This window comes from Vigna umbellata, chromosome 7, assembly GCF_029865625.1.
Source record: "Vigna umbellata cultivar VRB3 chromosome 7, Vumbellata_1.0, whole genome shotgun sequence".
NCBI lineage: Eukaryota > Viridiplantae > Streptophyta > Magnoliopsida > Fabales > Fabaceae > Vigna > Vigna umbellata.
Window position 1 is genome coordinate 32,533,953 of NC_142171.1, and position 16,599 is coordinate 32,550,551.

The 16,599-nt window shown below is 33.4% G+C and overlaps 1 protein-coding gene across 1 annotated transcript; it reads right to left on the reverse strand.

Annotated features, from left to right (window-relative positions):
* Positions 1 to 5,221: 5,221 nt before the first annotated feature.
* On the reverse strand, positions 5,222 to 10,675 carry LOC124836594 (phosphatidylglycerophosphate phosphatase 1, chloroplastic/mitochondrial-like). The gene is made up of 6 exons (XM_047311769.2): positions 9,781 to 10,675; positions 7,950 to 8,489; positions 7,769 to 7,846; positions 6,895 to 6,968; positions 6,691 to 6,798; positions 5,222 to 5,496 (listed from the first exon to the last, which is right to left on the reverse strand). Exons 1-6 carry the CDS (start codon positions 10,067 to 10,069, stop codon positions 5,374 to 5,376), a joined length of 1,212 nt encoding a protein of 403 aa, XP_047167725.1. The 5' UTR covers positions 10,070 to 10,675; the 3' UTR covers positions 5,222 to 5,373.
* Between the last annotated feature and the right edge of the window lie 5,924 nt (positions 10,676 to 16,599).

The window sequence follows — 16,599 nt, forward strand, 5'->3', positions numbered from 1 at the left end:
GGCACCATAGGAGCACTCCCGGCGTCCCAAGCTTCAATTTGAACCGAACAGTTCCGAGTTCTGAAACTGGTAAGTTTCTTGTCCCTAGTCGTTCGTTCTTGTGAACATGCAAACCAAGTTCTGGTCGCATGAGTCCTTAGTGTCGTTCTGAACCATTTTGGTCTGTTGTTTGATTTTTGGTTCGAAGAGTCGTTGAGCGTTGAGGGTAGAAGGAATCGTAGTTCGGTGAACTGAGTTTCGATCTGTAGGACTTTCGTTCACGCTCAGAGGTAAGAGAAGCTTATTTAATTTAATTGGTATGTTTTGCTGTGCTGCATGGACGTTCTTTGAGTTGCATGAAGCATGATTTTTGTGACATCTGATTATTTGATATAGGATGATTATTATGTTATGATGTATGAGGAATATGAAATGTGCTATGATATGAATGTGTTACATTATGAACTTATATGTTGAGAAATGAGTTTGAATGTAAATGAATTCTGAATATGAAATTTCCTTATGATAATTGATGGACAAATTTATGAACACCAAAATATGATGTCACAAACTTGTTTTTCAATCGGCAAGTGTGACCGAATTGTTCAAGTAATAAACTTGGTAAGACCAAGTATCGTTCTTCCCAAAGGACTCACGGCCTAGTTTAGTTGTGTGGTTTCTTGATTAGCTAAGACTTAAAGACGAAATATTTGGATTTTATATGCAAAAGACGAAAATTAAATATGTATGCATGAAGTTTTGATCAATGGCAAAAAGCAAAAGATAAACACTTTCAATGAAATTTATGTATGAATATGTTGTTGGGGGTCAATTTCATCTTATCCACTCTCATATATTTTAGGAATTCAACATTCAAATCATCATTGTTAATGCCACTCTCTAAAGTACCTTTCAAGAAGGCTTCTCCCTAATCACGAGTTCATACAATTCCTAGCATTCCTAATGATCAGTTCATAAGTGCAGGAGCTTAACGACAACCAATATCATATTGGGAGAAATTCCCCGGATCTAGACTTCCCCGTACGCGCCCGTATCGACAAAACCAATAATCATGCATCGAATGAGTTAAACCATGCAAGCATTAAGCAAAGAGGAAAAACCCTAACTAATGATGAAAGAAAGCATAAATCTTAATTAAAAGATGTAAAAACAGATTCCATATATGAGAGCTTCAAAAGATTACATTGATTCCCCAACAAACATACAGAGTTTAGTTCACCATATTCATGGTGAACCTAGATGAATAACAATGAAAGAATGAAAGATAAAACCCTAAAAAGGTGAAGAGGAAGCCTCAGCATCCAAGATCCTCCTTCAAAGGGGTGGAAGAGAGAGTGTTTGCTTCGTTCCAGCCAAAGATACAAACCCTAGGAAACCCTAAAGCTTATATATTATTCGTAAATTACAGAAAATTAGGTCCAAGCCCATTAAAGTGCCGCTCAGCGGTAAAATACCGCTCAGTGGTAAGTGCGTGTCACGTTTCTTCCCCTCAGCGGCCATTTTGCCCCTCAGCGGTCCTCCCGTGAGCTCCTGAGTGCCGCTCAGCGGTGACTTCGGCTTCTCCTTTTGCACTTTTTGATGTCTTTTCTGATTCCATATCTCTCCTTCTTCACTTCTTTCACCAAATTCACCTTAAAACCTGCACAAAAACACTGAAATCAAGCATAAACCTGTCCAGCTCTCTTATTTCTGAAAATATGAAGAAAAACATGATTTCAAGCTAGTTTCTAAGTATAAAGGTTGCTTTTAGTATCAATTTTAAGCATTAAAATAACAGTTTTTCAACTCTTATCAATAATGTACGTTTGTCATTGAACGGTCCTTGATCGTTCGGTGTTTCTAGTAAACTTGTTTGAAATTTGATTCTTTCATTTGGAAAGAATCCTAGTTAAGGACGAGCGTCTTCCTGAGATAGTACTGTGCTTGAGCGTTCGGCCAAGCGTAGTTGCATCTGAGTAACCGGTGATAAACCTAAATGTTGTAAATATATGTATTTGTATATTTTAGTTATTTTAAACACAATTCCAATAGTATCTTATTATATTTATTAATCTTTCTATTATAAGTTTAGTAGTGCTCGGTCTCACACCAAGCTCTCGAAATGAGTAGTGCTCGGTCTTATACCAAGTGCTTGTACTCGTTTATAGTTGATCAATCTTGATGAAATAGTGTTCGTCCAACTTCAGTAGAATTTCCTTTTACCGTGTTCGGTCATTTACTGGCATTAGGTTCCTGTATAAGAATTTTTCTAAGTATGGTTCTTTAAACGTTTTGGAAGTGTCTACATTCATTGATTCCGGCCTAGAGCCTTAGTACTTAATGTGTTCTCTGAAGCGTTGATTTGAGTTTACGAGTGTCAGTTCATTTAACTGATTCATGTTGTAAGTAACGTTCGTCATATATTACATAGTTGTACTCAGTTTCTTTCTCAATCTGACAGTAATCCTTCCGGTCTTATTCTATTCTGGAACGAGAGAATTCTCCGTCTCGTTTCAAGTATTCATCCTCGTTTTGAGTGAAGACTGAACGTTCGGTATTTGATGTCTTAAAATCGGTGAACATAGATGAAATTAAAATGATGGATAATGGAAGAGGAAGAGAATATGAGATGGATAACTTGTTGTGGATTTTGAACGAGCGTTCCGGGGAGGAACGACTCATGAATGATTACTGAATTTGTAAAGTATGAATGTGATTATGCTAAGCTGGCGGTTCATCCTGATGTTCCGTGAGTACTCGTCCTCACGCAGAGGAGGGTAGGTCATGTGTGGGAACGGCAGGAGGTCCTAGTCCTTAGGGGTACTTTAGACAGATAGGACTAACCTCGGGTGGCAGCTGATGAGAGTATTCCAGTTACTACATCACTCGGGGTGCACGAACGTCGTAGCTACACATATTTCATATAATCCGGACAGTCAGTCTAGTAGTAGGCCTTGCTTGAAACGTATGTTGAAATGTATCTTATGTGTTTGAATATGAGAAATGTATGTTTATACTTGAATTAAATTACATAAGCTTACCTTGTGTTTCCTGTGTTGTCTGGTTTTGTACGTCCGTCCTTGTCGTTGCAATGATCATCCGCGTGGATGTGAGCAGAAGGAGACGAGCTGTTGGAAGAGGCGCTGGAAGAAGAAAATTTGGTAGAAGTAGAAGTGAAGACCGAATAATAGGACGTTCGGTCAGTAGTCTAGTTATAGTAAGGTGGTCGTTTGATCACCTTCCCTTTTGAGTTTATTTGACTGTTCGGTAGTTCCTTTTGTAAACCGTTCGGTCATGTTTGCTTATTCTGTACAGTTTTAGTTGTAATCTGTCTGTAAGACCGTTCGGCCATAACCGTACGCTCTTGTTAATTTAAGACTGATCTGAATTATTATTAAATGTAATTATTCTATTATATAGTTTATACTGTATTTTTGGGATGTTACACTAATAAACACTTGTTTATTTCTAATAAGATAGTCTAGTCTTAATTAGATTTACTAAGGATTTACTCAATTTAAATGTAATTAAATATAAGGTTAGTCAATCCAATTCGTTCCCAATAAATTTAACAATTTGTTTCCCAATAAATTTAATAAGAATCTTAAAAATCCAACACGTACAAGCTTCTATAGAAAGTACAAGATTGTGAAATATCAACAAACTAGAGTTTGTTATAGAGACGATGTAAGTATTGGACAATTATAAGAAGATAAATTGATTCATAGTTGAATTTGTCATCAATTATCATATGATTATCATTTATTTAATTTCCAAATAAATATGAATCAATTAAGTATATATCAACCATTCACTAATTTCCTTACCCATTTCATGCATATGTGTGAAATTTTATTCTTCTATCCCTTTAATTAACTAAGGTGACAAGAATTCTTGATTAGAGAATAGAATAGAATTATTAACAAACATTCTAAAGTAATCCTAAGAATAGAAATCAAAATTAAAGAATATATATATATATATATATATATATATATATATATATATATATATTACTCTGCTTGACATAAATTAAAAAACAATACTTAAATTACATACTCGGAATTGACTATAAATTTACAAGAGAAACAAACTAAAATGATTTAGCCCTCCATACGATAAGTAGTTAAAGACATTAGAAATAAGAAAATAAAACATGGTCAGATGAGTGATTCAGTAGTAAGTGATAAGTGATGAGATAATGATGGATGAATGTCTATTTGTAGCAATTTGTTACAAAAGATTCAATGCAATAAACAATCTAAAAATATATATTTTGGTGCATAAAATCTATCATAAAATATACTTCCAAAGTAACAAATTTTATTGCAAAAGATCCAACACAATAGACAATCTGACAGGCCTCCAAAACATTAGACTAATCTAGTGATCCACAATGTATATGTTTTGTATACATATTAAATAAGTTAATTATATACTCATTAAATGTGTAGTCTACACAAAGTAGACGAATCTAATGCACTGAACTTGCCAATCACTTTTATAGTCAAACTTATCCTTTCAATCTTCAAAATCACTTTATAGTCACAAATTTCCAAATCGGTACCCAGACGTTTATTCAAATTCCTTGATTTGTATCCAGATGTTTTACAAAAGTTATGTCAATACAATTATATTATTATACTATCTTGGTAAAAGATATTAATATAAAAATTTTAGTTAATATTATATTAAAAACAACTAGCTTACCACTTTTAAAATGATTTAAATTGAATATCATATAGTTAATGGTAGAATGAATAATTAACCTTTAAAAGTATTCACCATTGTTATTTGAGTCTCAGATGATAATATAAGAAAACAAAAGTTTTAGAAAAGGTCCTTCTATTTGCAATTCAAGAATCTATCATTCAATTTAGTCTACAACTAAAACAATTATGTAATTTAATAATAATATCTCTTAAAATTAAAATTAGAATAAATAATTAAGTTGAAAAATATATAAACATACAATGAATCTGTTTATTTTCAAAATCTACGACAATAGTAGCCGCTGCATAATGTAACCGTAATAAACACTGAAAATTGTTAAAAGTTACAAAATTCTTGTTTATAATTTGTCTCCCGATGTTGTAGGCACAAAACATAAATAACGTGTTTGTAAATGATTATTTAAAAAAAATGTTTATTTTATTTCAGAAAAAAAATTAAGAAAAAACGGTTAAAAAATATTATTATTTAAATTAAGTTATTCAAACACGCTTTTAACAGAGGAGATAACTTAGCATATATAAGACTCTCAATCTCCTATCAGGTGGGGAATATGTTTACCATTTGGTAAAATAAAGAAAAATTATTGTTTAAAAAATATTGACATGTACGATTACTCAAGGTCACTAAGATGGTAAAAAAAATTAGGGCAGTGTTCAGGGATTAGTCTTGTGAAGGATATGGCTCTCTGACACATTGCTTTGAATCTGGCAATAACCTCTGGTCAAGTGGCTTCAACCCTCTTCTGGACCAGTACCTTACAAATGAACTTTCTAGCTTCCTCACCTATCAACACAATTATTAAGGCATGTTATTTTGTTTTCCAAATTGATTCATATTGATAAAACATAAGAAATTAATTAATATTCATGAATAAAATTTGTGTAATGATTAGCCAGCATTGTCAAACAGATTTCACACACCCAGCATTCCAATGGTATTAAAACATAAAAGCTTATCAGAAAGCAGATAACATATACAAGTAACTACAAGTTGATTAGGCCAAAGATCATAACAGATATAGATCTCAAAGAATAAGAGAGGAGTTTCATAGAAATAAGTAACATATTGTGTAATTGATTTGAGTATTGACGACAGATAATTAATAGTGGTTAAGTGCTTTATTTATGGAGCTTATTTCTCTATCAAACAAGTTACTTTCAGCATGCTACATAAAAGATCTATTGGGACTTTTAACATCAATTCAACCGATTAAGAGGTGAAATTTAAGCCTAACTCAATCCTACAAAATCGGTTTGTAAGGTGAGATTTGTATCCACTTATATACTATAAATTAGCCTTATCTCTAGTCGACGTAGGACTTTCAACACATCCCTTCACGCCGAGGTATATACATCTCAAGCGTGAGAGTAGACATTAATGGGTTGTCCAATAACAACCGAATAGGAGATGGAACAATAAGTCCTACAAACAATAAATATCGTTAGGATAGACTCTAACATAACTCTGATACCATGTTAAGAAGTAGACTTTAAGTCTAACTCAACCCTACAAAAGCAGCTTGTAAAGTAAGTCTTATACCCACTTATATACTATAAATTAACTTTATATCTAGTCGATGTAAAACTTCCAACACAACACACAGGAGAAAGAATTTGTAAAGCCATGTACAATGAATTTCCCATTGGCACAAAGAATCATACCCCATAGATAATATCACACAAGAAGCTTTTCTGCGAATTTACTACACCAATGCTTTGGATGAAGATGAGTCATTATGCAATTTTTGGTGAAAATATATTTTCTCATTTTTATTAGAGTTTCATCAGTTGACTATACAAAAGGTACGGGAGCGTTTAAGCTTGAAGATTTTATCCATGCTATATTCTCTTTCGTTATAGGATCTGTCAAACACAACTTCTCATTCTCTTCCATTAATGAAAAATTATTTCCACTTATCAAGAAAAATTAATAAGAACAAACAATTCTCGCACCCAAAATGTAAAACGAAAAACATACCTGCTTAACAATGAATGGCTCCTCAGCAAGACTCAATGGCTCTGTCAAAATAGTCAGAAACCCATTCCGATTGCCATAAACAATGTCAGTGAATGGCCGATCACCCACCTGCCACACATATTATGATTTAACTTTTACATAATTCTGAATTAAACTACAAAAAAGTAGCCGATAGAAGATGAACACTGCAGAATTCTTATATACCATAATTAATCGCGAAGCTTCACAACCAAAATGCTTTTCAATTTCTTCAGCTGTACCTGCTGGCTTCTTCACCCCTGAAGCATTCATACACATATCAACATAACTACTATAGCAATTGTTAGGTTTCTTGGTGACAAGAAACGTAAATTCTATCTCAAAATAAACAATCACAAAAAGAGACAAGAAACCTCACTGTGAGGCAACAATTTATTGAATGAAAAATACAGAAAACATTCAACAGCATCCAAGGGAAAACATTCCTTTCTACACAGGACACTCCTTGTTTAGAAATAAAACACCCAACAACCAGAACCAGAACACCCCCCTCCTTAAATGACAAAAACTGCCTAACTACTAGTTAAAACTTCCCCTAACTCCTGTTTAAACTCCTCCTAACTACCCCTAACCACTTCATACTAACTTCTATGTTTTATTTTTTCCAAACTATCTAAAAACTGTCTACAAACTGTCTAATACATTACATATCCTATCATTACTCGCCATTGTAAAACAACCTTGTTCTCAAGGCTTCCTTTCAGCCATTGGATTAATCCTTGAATTTACAAAGATCAAACTTTGACAACATAATCTTTTGCAAAAAGATGCTTAATAAATAGTCTGACTCGGCTTCCCCTACTACTGTTTAAACTCCTCCTAACTATCCCTAACCACTTCATACTAACTTTTATGTTTTATTTTTGCCAAACTATCTAAAAACTGTCTAATACATTACATATCCTATTAGTCATTTATCCCAAGGGAATGATGATACACACTCCCAACATTTTAAACAGAGCAGGGAGACCATGTATTTTCAAGTTCCAAGACAAAGAAATATTGTAGAAAATGCTCTAAAATAAACCGCAAAACTCACTATGTGTGATGACTTTAATTCCAATTGCACTTTCAAGCATCCTAGCTTTTGAACCATCATGGTCATATTGATGCAGTCCTGATTCACAACAATAAAACAGCACAAAACAATTTAGGTGACATAGTGAACAACTAGAAGCATAAATTTTACAACAATTCAAATTGCTTCAAGCTAGAATTACCGGCAGAATTACTAAACACAGCAATAGCATCACCAAACTCCAATTTACAACACTCCAAAGAACACTCAAGTGGAGGCCAGGGCTTCAAAGAGTAAGGCACTGTAATCGTATTATCTTTGTCAAAGACAACCCCCTTAAATCCCTTTCTGCGCAGCTCAGCCCAATCAACATACCTTATATCAGGAACAGAAATATGGGGCATCGCCAATTTTGGGTCTTTTAAGATCACCATAGTTGAACATAGAATGCCCTCCCAGTTGATTCTTTGGCTAAGTGCTGCTTTCACATCTATCCACCACATGTTTGTGAAAAGTCTGGCCTTGTTATTTTCCTTGAATTCTCCTTGTTTCTCTACTTGGCGTTGATAGTAGCTTCTTGTTCTTGGATTTTGATTATTGGTGTCTTCTGTGTCACTGTCAGGGAAGAACTGCAGAAATAGTATGTGCTTGCAGTTTTGATTTAAATTAGAATTGTGTCTCGAACGGTTATTACTTTCTTGCCGTTTGCTGCAGTTCTGGATCTGAGGAAGACTTAAGCTACCTGCATTGGGAAGTCAGAGTGGTGAGTTTCTCTCTTGTTGGGCATGATGATGGACGTTAAGATGGCTGGGAATGCGGTACCAGAAACTTGGAAGCCTAGCAGCGGCAGCACTTGACAGCATTATGGACCTTCTGGTCATAACTATTCTAATCTATTGTTGGACCTTGTGGGCTTCTTACCTTAAACCCCACAAACTCCTATTTTGTATTACGCTCTATTAAAATATTGAGTTAAACCATTTATTTCTTATCTAATGCTTAACTACCTCTTGAAAACTGTGATCAAAGAGGAAGCAAAGATAGTAATATTGACTACAAGACAACCTAAGAGTTTCTCTGTGACAAAAGATTGGTGGACTATCTCTTAGCCTTCAAGCAGTTATGGAAGCTTAGAACATTCATGCATTAAACTAGAACCAGAGTATAAAGAATGAGTGTTCAACAAGACACAAGCTAGCACTGACTTGGAGAAAAAAAAATGTACATTATTTTATTCTACAAGTCACATATTAGGTGTCTTTGATCTAACACACAAAGCGACAAAAGCAACAGATGTAAATCAAAGGATTAAAGCTGGGTGGATGAAATCAAGGGATGGTTTGGGTGTTATTAGAGATATGGAAAGATGCTTCTAAAGCAAAAGGAAAAATTTTACTCCATAAGACAAGTGACAATGCTACTCTCTCCAGAGTCAAATAAACTAAAACAAACAAATAGAAAACCCTGTCAAACAAATAAAATTAAGTCCCAATGTCCTTTATGCAAATCTCCTATTTCCTATGGAAATCTCAAAGTTATTCTGGCAAGGAATTCCCAATTTTTCACTAGGATTATCAATCATCCATATGAAGGGTGTCACCATTACAACATTATTTTTTAAAGTTCTATTACTCCTGTAATAGTGAAGAACCGTAAGAAACGTAAAGGAATCCCAGGATGAAATTCTAACAGAAATTTCTTTGTTCCATGTTGAAGCCTTTAGAAATTAGTAACAGGGGCTCAGCAGTCATCAAGGGTAGGTTTGTGCATGCTGCATCCCAGATTGGGTACATACTTCTAAAATATAGGCTAGTACAATTCCCCCCCACCCCTCTACCTAAAAAGGGTTTATATCAATAAAAATAAAAACCAATTTTCCATATTCAAGTACACTCTCCTATGATCCTATCTGCGTATTTCCAAGCACATCCTATGAAAGAGTTTTAGTTATAGAAAGCATAAAATTGTAGAGGGATTACTTTAAGGCTCTAGTTTGTAGAGAGGGTTTTATAGAAAAGGAAGATTTAACTGACCAACTGGTTCAAGAAGCCATCTTTCTGCAATATTGGCATTTGTTGTCGTTGTTGTTGGGGGTGCAGCCTCTGAGGCATGTACAACTCTAAGGTTCTGCTTTTCTTTTGCTTTGAATCCAGCACCAGCTTGTGGGTGCAACAGAAAGCACTTGGGCGAATGATGGTGGGTTACTGAACTGAAAGCAACTGAGGTAGGTTTGGAGTGAAGAAGCAAAAGTGGTGAATTCCACCAAGTTTGAGACTTTGGAAATTTTGAAAGGGAGAGAGAAGGTACAAATATAGTTTCCATTACAGCTATAATTGTTAGACAGTGAGAGAAAACTAGTTAGGTGATGTTTGCTCATATGGGTTGGCTCGGTGGTCCTGGTGATCAAAGATAAACCCGAGGCTATTGCTTCCTGCACCCGCTACTTTCTGCCTGCAACTCCCATCGAGTGTGTGAAATGTCAGAATCACCCTTATAAATTTTTAATCTAACCCTACCTCTTCTCCTTTCTCCTTCCCCGCCGGCGCCGTTCAAGCCGTCATGAGCAACCGCTCAAGAATTCGTAAGGCGCGCCGGCCGCGAAAGCCACCACGATTTGAGGACCAATCCCTGGCTCTCCGGTGATTTCGTGCTAAAAGTCGGCTTACGTGATCATTTTCTTCTTGATTTGAATGTTTGAGTTTGGAGAAAGAAGAAAGATTGATGGGAGAAGGTGGAAGAGAATAGAAGGAGATGTTTGGTGGTGTGAGAGAGGTAGGAACGGTTATGATAAAAATGACGAAGGAGAGGGAGAACACGTATCTCTGGTTCTTGAACATCATCATCTTCCAACAGCCTGCAACAAAACACAGCGTCTTCTTCCATGGAGGACTCTGTTTTAAATAAAATTCAAGGGGGCAAAAGGGTAATAAAATCTTGTCGGGATGCGTATAGCACTTTGGGATGCAGAAATCAAAAGCCTAAATCTGAAAGGTTATATTGGTGTGACTAATTGAAAATAGGGGTGGTCAAACAATTTATTTCCCATCAAGAAATTTGGTGTTCTAAGGAATCTTTTTCTCCAATAAGATTGGGTAATAATAATAAAAATAAATAAATAACCCATGCACAGTATACTTAAATGTTATTATTAAATCAAAGATATTTATTATAAATTTATAATCAAGTCCAAACTTCAAAATCGTTATCTTCATGGCAGCTTATTTTCATACATTCCAATTTTGCACTTCCATAAAGCTGTGAAATGACCTACTTATCTTTCTCTTCTCTGCTTCATTATAAATTATATTTTGAATTTATTTTATATTTTAGATTGTATAAATTGAAATATTAGATATATAAAACTTACATTTTGCTGAGCACACTAAGAAGAAAAGAAAAGATAAAGTTTAGGGGGAGTATCAAAGATGCAAAGAAGATAAGAGTTTCTTTTATAATTGTATTTGCTCATATGCTAATTTTTAACAAACTGAATGATAAAGTTTGATGTTTTTTAAGCAATATAATAGGATATACGTTTAAAAACTCTACCTTGAAATTGTTCCGTCCATAACTGAAGTGTTTGTAACTTATTTTGGATCTATAATATAATAAATTAAGGATTATATCTTCTTGGTAACATCAGCACATTAGATAACTTATTGATGTGTATGATTCCATTCCTTTCAAAAATTTAAGTTAAAACAAATTGTTTAACGTATGTCAATATATCTTTTAACATGTTCAAATCTTTTATAGATATTTAAACTCATCAACGCTTTGAATCTCAAAGGAGTGATTAAAACAAACTAAAAAAAATATTGAAACCACTCTTTACAATTAAAACTTTATTCCAAACAACATATAATTGAAGACTATGACAATATAACTCTCTCATCAACTCTAAAGCATCTCTCTCTTCTCTTATAAGTATGTATCAACACCTAAGGGATTGTTTGCTTTCGTATAACATACACCATCACTACAGTCAAATACAAATATAAACAAACTGAAAAGTAATTTAGTATTCACATTACAAAGCATGTGGATTAATAAAGACTACAATATATTTATCGAATCATGGATCAAAACATTTTATGCATGTTCAAAAATAGCCACTAGTTATCTTGAGTTATCACAATCCCACTCAGACAAAATCATCAATCAGCTTACTCACACCATTGAGCTACCATTCTTGCTCACACAGAGCTACCAAGTCTCTTGCTCACAGAAAATTATAGTATTATCATATGATAGACAAGACAACATTATATGATCTTGTTTTACATCTAACATGGCACAAATATGCTAAACCAATAAACAAATAAAAGTAATTTAACCTTGTACGACATGAAAATCAATAAATACTAATTTTATGTTGCAGGAAATGTCCACTACTTCTATTTGTCAAAAAGATTTGTTAGTTGATGGCTCGCTCCAAGAGGCTTGGATAGCCATTCTTCATGGTGTAGTGAGGCAAGGATTGGAATCCATGAATCAAGAAGCAGAGGTGCAACGGAATACTGAAGTTGTATGGTGAAAATGGAATCTACTAATAATGATTTGAGTTTACAAGAATACAATGAAAACACTCAATTGCACTCCTCACACCACTCAAACCAGAAATAGCAATTACAAAGAGAGGAATCTCTCATTCTCAAAAACCCAATAGATGAATCACTCAATCCCTTTACAACACACAAGAGCAATCACAACTCTCACCCCTGGCTATCCTTGCACAGGTAGCCAAACACATATTGATGAAGAAACCTGATCAAAAGAGACTCTCCAAAGTGAAAATATATCAGAAAGTTGAAGTCAAAAGTAGTCTTGAAGTAAATCTTGGTGTGTAATCACCAAATGAAGCTTAGATTCTCCAAGAACGTTTCTTAAGATCACCTGTAATCAAAACTCAACAAATTTATTAGTATTTGAAAATTAGAACGTTATACAAACAGGTCTCAAGTCACATATATATATGATTTCCTAATCTTGTCGTAGTTTAATCGATTATGTTATGTGCATAATCTATTACGCTTTCGTCTCTGTTTTAACAGATTATTACTCGTGTATAATCGATTATTTGAGCATTTAAGCCTATAACTGCCTTTTTCAACTAACCTAACAAATTAGGTTATTTGTATAATGAATTAGACCTTATGTTCTGTTTTAATCAATTATTGAACTTATATAACCGATTATATTGACACTTAGGCTTATTACTCATCCATTTACCTTCCTTAACAAATTATGTTACTTATATAACATATTATACCTTTCTTTTTGTTTTAATCCATTATATAACATATATAATCGATTATATGCCCCTAATATAGAATCTAATAGTTCTGGCTTAATGTAATGGATTACACCACTTATCTAATCGATTCATATTACAAGAAACTTGATTTCTAATCTATTTTAGGCTTCATTTACTAAGAGGGAAAGTTTGAAAATGACAGCGACCTCACCTCCTATTTATAGCTGAAAAAAGCGATCTGTGAGTTCCAATCTTAATTGTTCATCACAGTCCAATCCAGCGGTAGAGGACAATTGACCTTTCATCTTCAACATAGGCAAAAATCCCATGGATCCATGTGTCCCATGATCAGCGGTTACCCTTAATGGCAACTGCTAGAGTAATCATGTTCCAATGCTGATGCCTTGAATGAGTGGGGCAAACAAGTTAGGCGACATGTGCGAACCCCATCACAATTGATCAGTTGCTTGGGGCTTGGGGGCCTGTGTACTACATGGTGTACCAACCGGGAACACGGTCCGACGAATTACCAACCGATATGGGGCGTGGTCGATCGATGAAGACAATTGTTAAAGGTAGTTTAAGGCTAATTAATAGTATAACAACCATTAATGGATGGTAACAAGTACATTAACAATCAATAATGGTCAATTAATAGGTTTGATTACCATAAGCTCTATAAATACAGGTTTGATGTCGAGGTAAAGACATTTTTTTGACATAATTCAATTCATTAAGACCTTCTCAAGAAACATATCTAACTTGAGCGTCAGAGTGTCTTTTGTAGGTCAAACACCGATCGGTTTGGAGAATACTCGTGGAGAGGCGTGAACGATCGTGATACGAAGCAAGCCAAGATAGGACGATCGTCCCTCGACCCTACATAACCAAAACAGGTTGATTTCACTGCATTTTTAAAATAGGATTCATCATTGTTTATCTAAAGATTATTGTTCAATTAATTATTATCTTAGATTTTCAAATTAATCAATGTAATAAATTAATTTGTTAGCGTTCTCACTCTTAACCAAAGTACATTCTCAATTAAAAGCAAGAACTTTTTAGATTAATCATAATAAATTTAACCAAAGTACATTTTCAATTAAATATTATTATGTCTAATCATGTCTATTATTTTACCTTTTATATCAAGTAAAAAGCTAATTAACCAAAGTACATTATTGATTCATTCTTATTAAATTTTTTACCACTAATCAAAGTACATTCTTAATTATTGGCAAAAACTCGCTTGGACTCATATGGTTGATATGTTATGTAGATTTAGCACCATGCTAACTTGCTATAATGTAAAAATCATTACTTTTACTTCATTAAGAAACAAAAGACATAGATAAAAATAAATCACAAGAATCAAAATGAACAAAAAAAAATTATTCATCAATTTTTAACATGTATATATGAGTTGCAATTGAACTTAATTATTAATTTGGTCTCATTTTGAAATAAAAAATTGTTAAATAAAAAAAATTGGCACTAAATTGAGTTGAAATTTTAAATATAAGAACCAAATTGAATTCTAGACATTGTCATGTAGAACTTACATTGACACGTGATACTAATACTGACACTTGTTAGTGACACTACCACATGACACGATACAAACTTAACATGTGACAGGAAAAATCTTAAACATAAACTGAAAAAAAAAATTAAAAAGAGTTAAGAAATACCACAAATTGACATATGAAAGATTTAGTTAATTTTAGTCTTTATTAAATTAATTGTAAAATTATGATTAAAAATAAAATTTAATTAAAATATTATGAGTGACTATTGTTTATTAGTACTAAAAATGATATTTAATGTGGTAACAATGTTTTTCCATAAATCATAACTTTATTTAGGAAAAAGAGATTGATTAATAATCTTTATTCACTTACTAATATATTCTTATATTTATCTTATTCTTTTCTTTCTTTGTAACTTCTCGTCTACACATTCTACTGCTTGAGTCCATGCTTTCTTCTTGGACACTGTTTTAGTAGTTCAATTTAACACATTATTCTGATCTCTTATATGTTGTACATGTGTTTTACTATCTCTATTTGAAGTGGTAGAAGGAGCTAATTGGTCTTTATTCTTTTTTAGTGTAATAGTGTGTCATAATGCATAACACTAAAACCAAAAAAGTAAAACTTATTGTTATTAACTTAAATTTATCTTTTGTAGATACTTGTTGCATATTCCTTTATTTAATTATAATTTTCTTTTTTATTAAAAATTGTTAATTTAATAATCTCAAATCTAATACCGTGATAGTTTTTTTGTTATTAAGCTTTTACCATCAATCGTGATCAATTGTGTGATTGATCGTCAAAATAATTTTTTTATAATTGTTTTTTTAAGTATTAATCTTAAAATAAACTATGCATATGTTTATAAAAAAAAGTTAAAATTTGGAAATTAAATTTAAGCACTTACTATAGAAGAGAAAAAGATTTGAGACTTCATGATACTATGATTGAGTTTATTTTCTTGGCAATCAGAACTAGGTTTTATTATCTTTTTTTTTTATACTTTTTTATAATAGTGTTTATACATTATAATTTTTTATTGGGTTAAATATGATTTTAGTTCCTAAACTATCAAACGAATACGAATTTGTTTTTAGTCTCTCTTTCAAAGTAAGGTACATTTTAGTCCTTCTCCAAACTAACGGCGTTTACATTTTAGTCCTTCTCCAAGTTAAAAACAAAGTTGATGTGGCTAACAGTTATTTTTCTTTTTCTGATAGAGTGAATCTTTCCGGCTTCTCTCCCTCTCCCTCCATCTCCTTCCTTGTATCTTCGTCTCCGTCCACCGTCACAACCTCGTCGACTAAAACCACCGCAAACCTCTGTTCCCGTCACCGGCAGCCGTCTCTGATCGAATGAAGGAATCTGAATTGATGTTGAAACTTTGGTTTTTTAAATTGATTTTGACTAAAGGATTCGATGATATGAAAGCTACGGAAATGATTAAGAAGAAACGGACATGGGTGTCAAAAATGCAAAATGAACAGAAACGAATCTTGCCCTTAAGGCTCTCTTTCAACGAAAGTGAAAGATATGCGTATAATTATCTAAACTCAAACCATAAAAGCACGCTTATGTGCTTTTTAACCAGGACTACCCAGTGACTTACTCTTGAATGCACATGAAAACCCACATTGCAAGAGAGTTACTTCAGCACCCAAATTCAGCCAAACCCACACAACCAAAACAAAGAAACGTACAATAACTTTCCAAAGACCAAGTCAGAGTTCTTAGACCCAACCACTAAAAACTTAGACAAGCAGCGTAACAAGGTTGACACGCTGCACATGCCCATCCATGTTGTCTCCTATCATACCTATCTATCTTATCTATGTTGAGTAGTTTAAATTGCAACTGTAATAACGGTCATGTAGATTTGACCAATTCCACTTTGCCTTTTACATATATACCAGACTGTACCATTCTCACTTAAGTTTTTAATGAAATACAGTTTCTTTACTTTCAAATTCATACGCTCATTCCTTCTACCATAACTCTGTATTCTCACACACATTGCTATTAGCAGTCATAGACTAACAGTGGTATTCAGAGCATTCGTT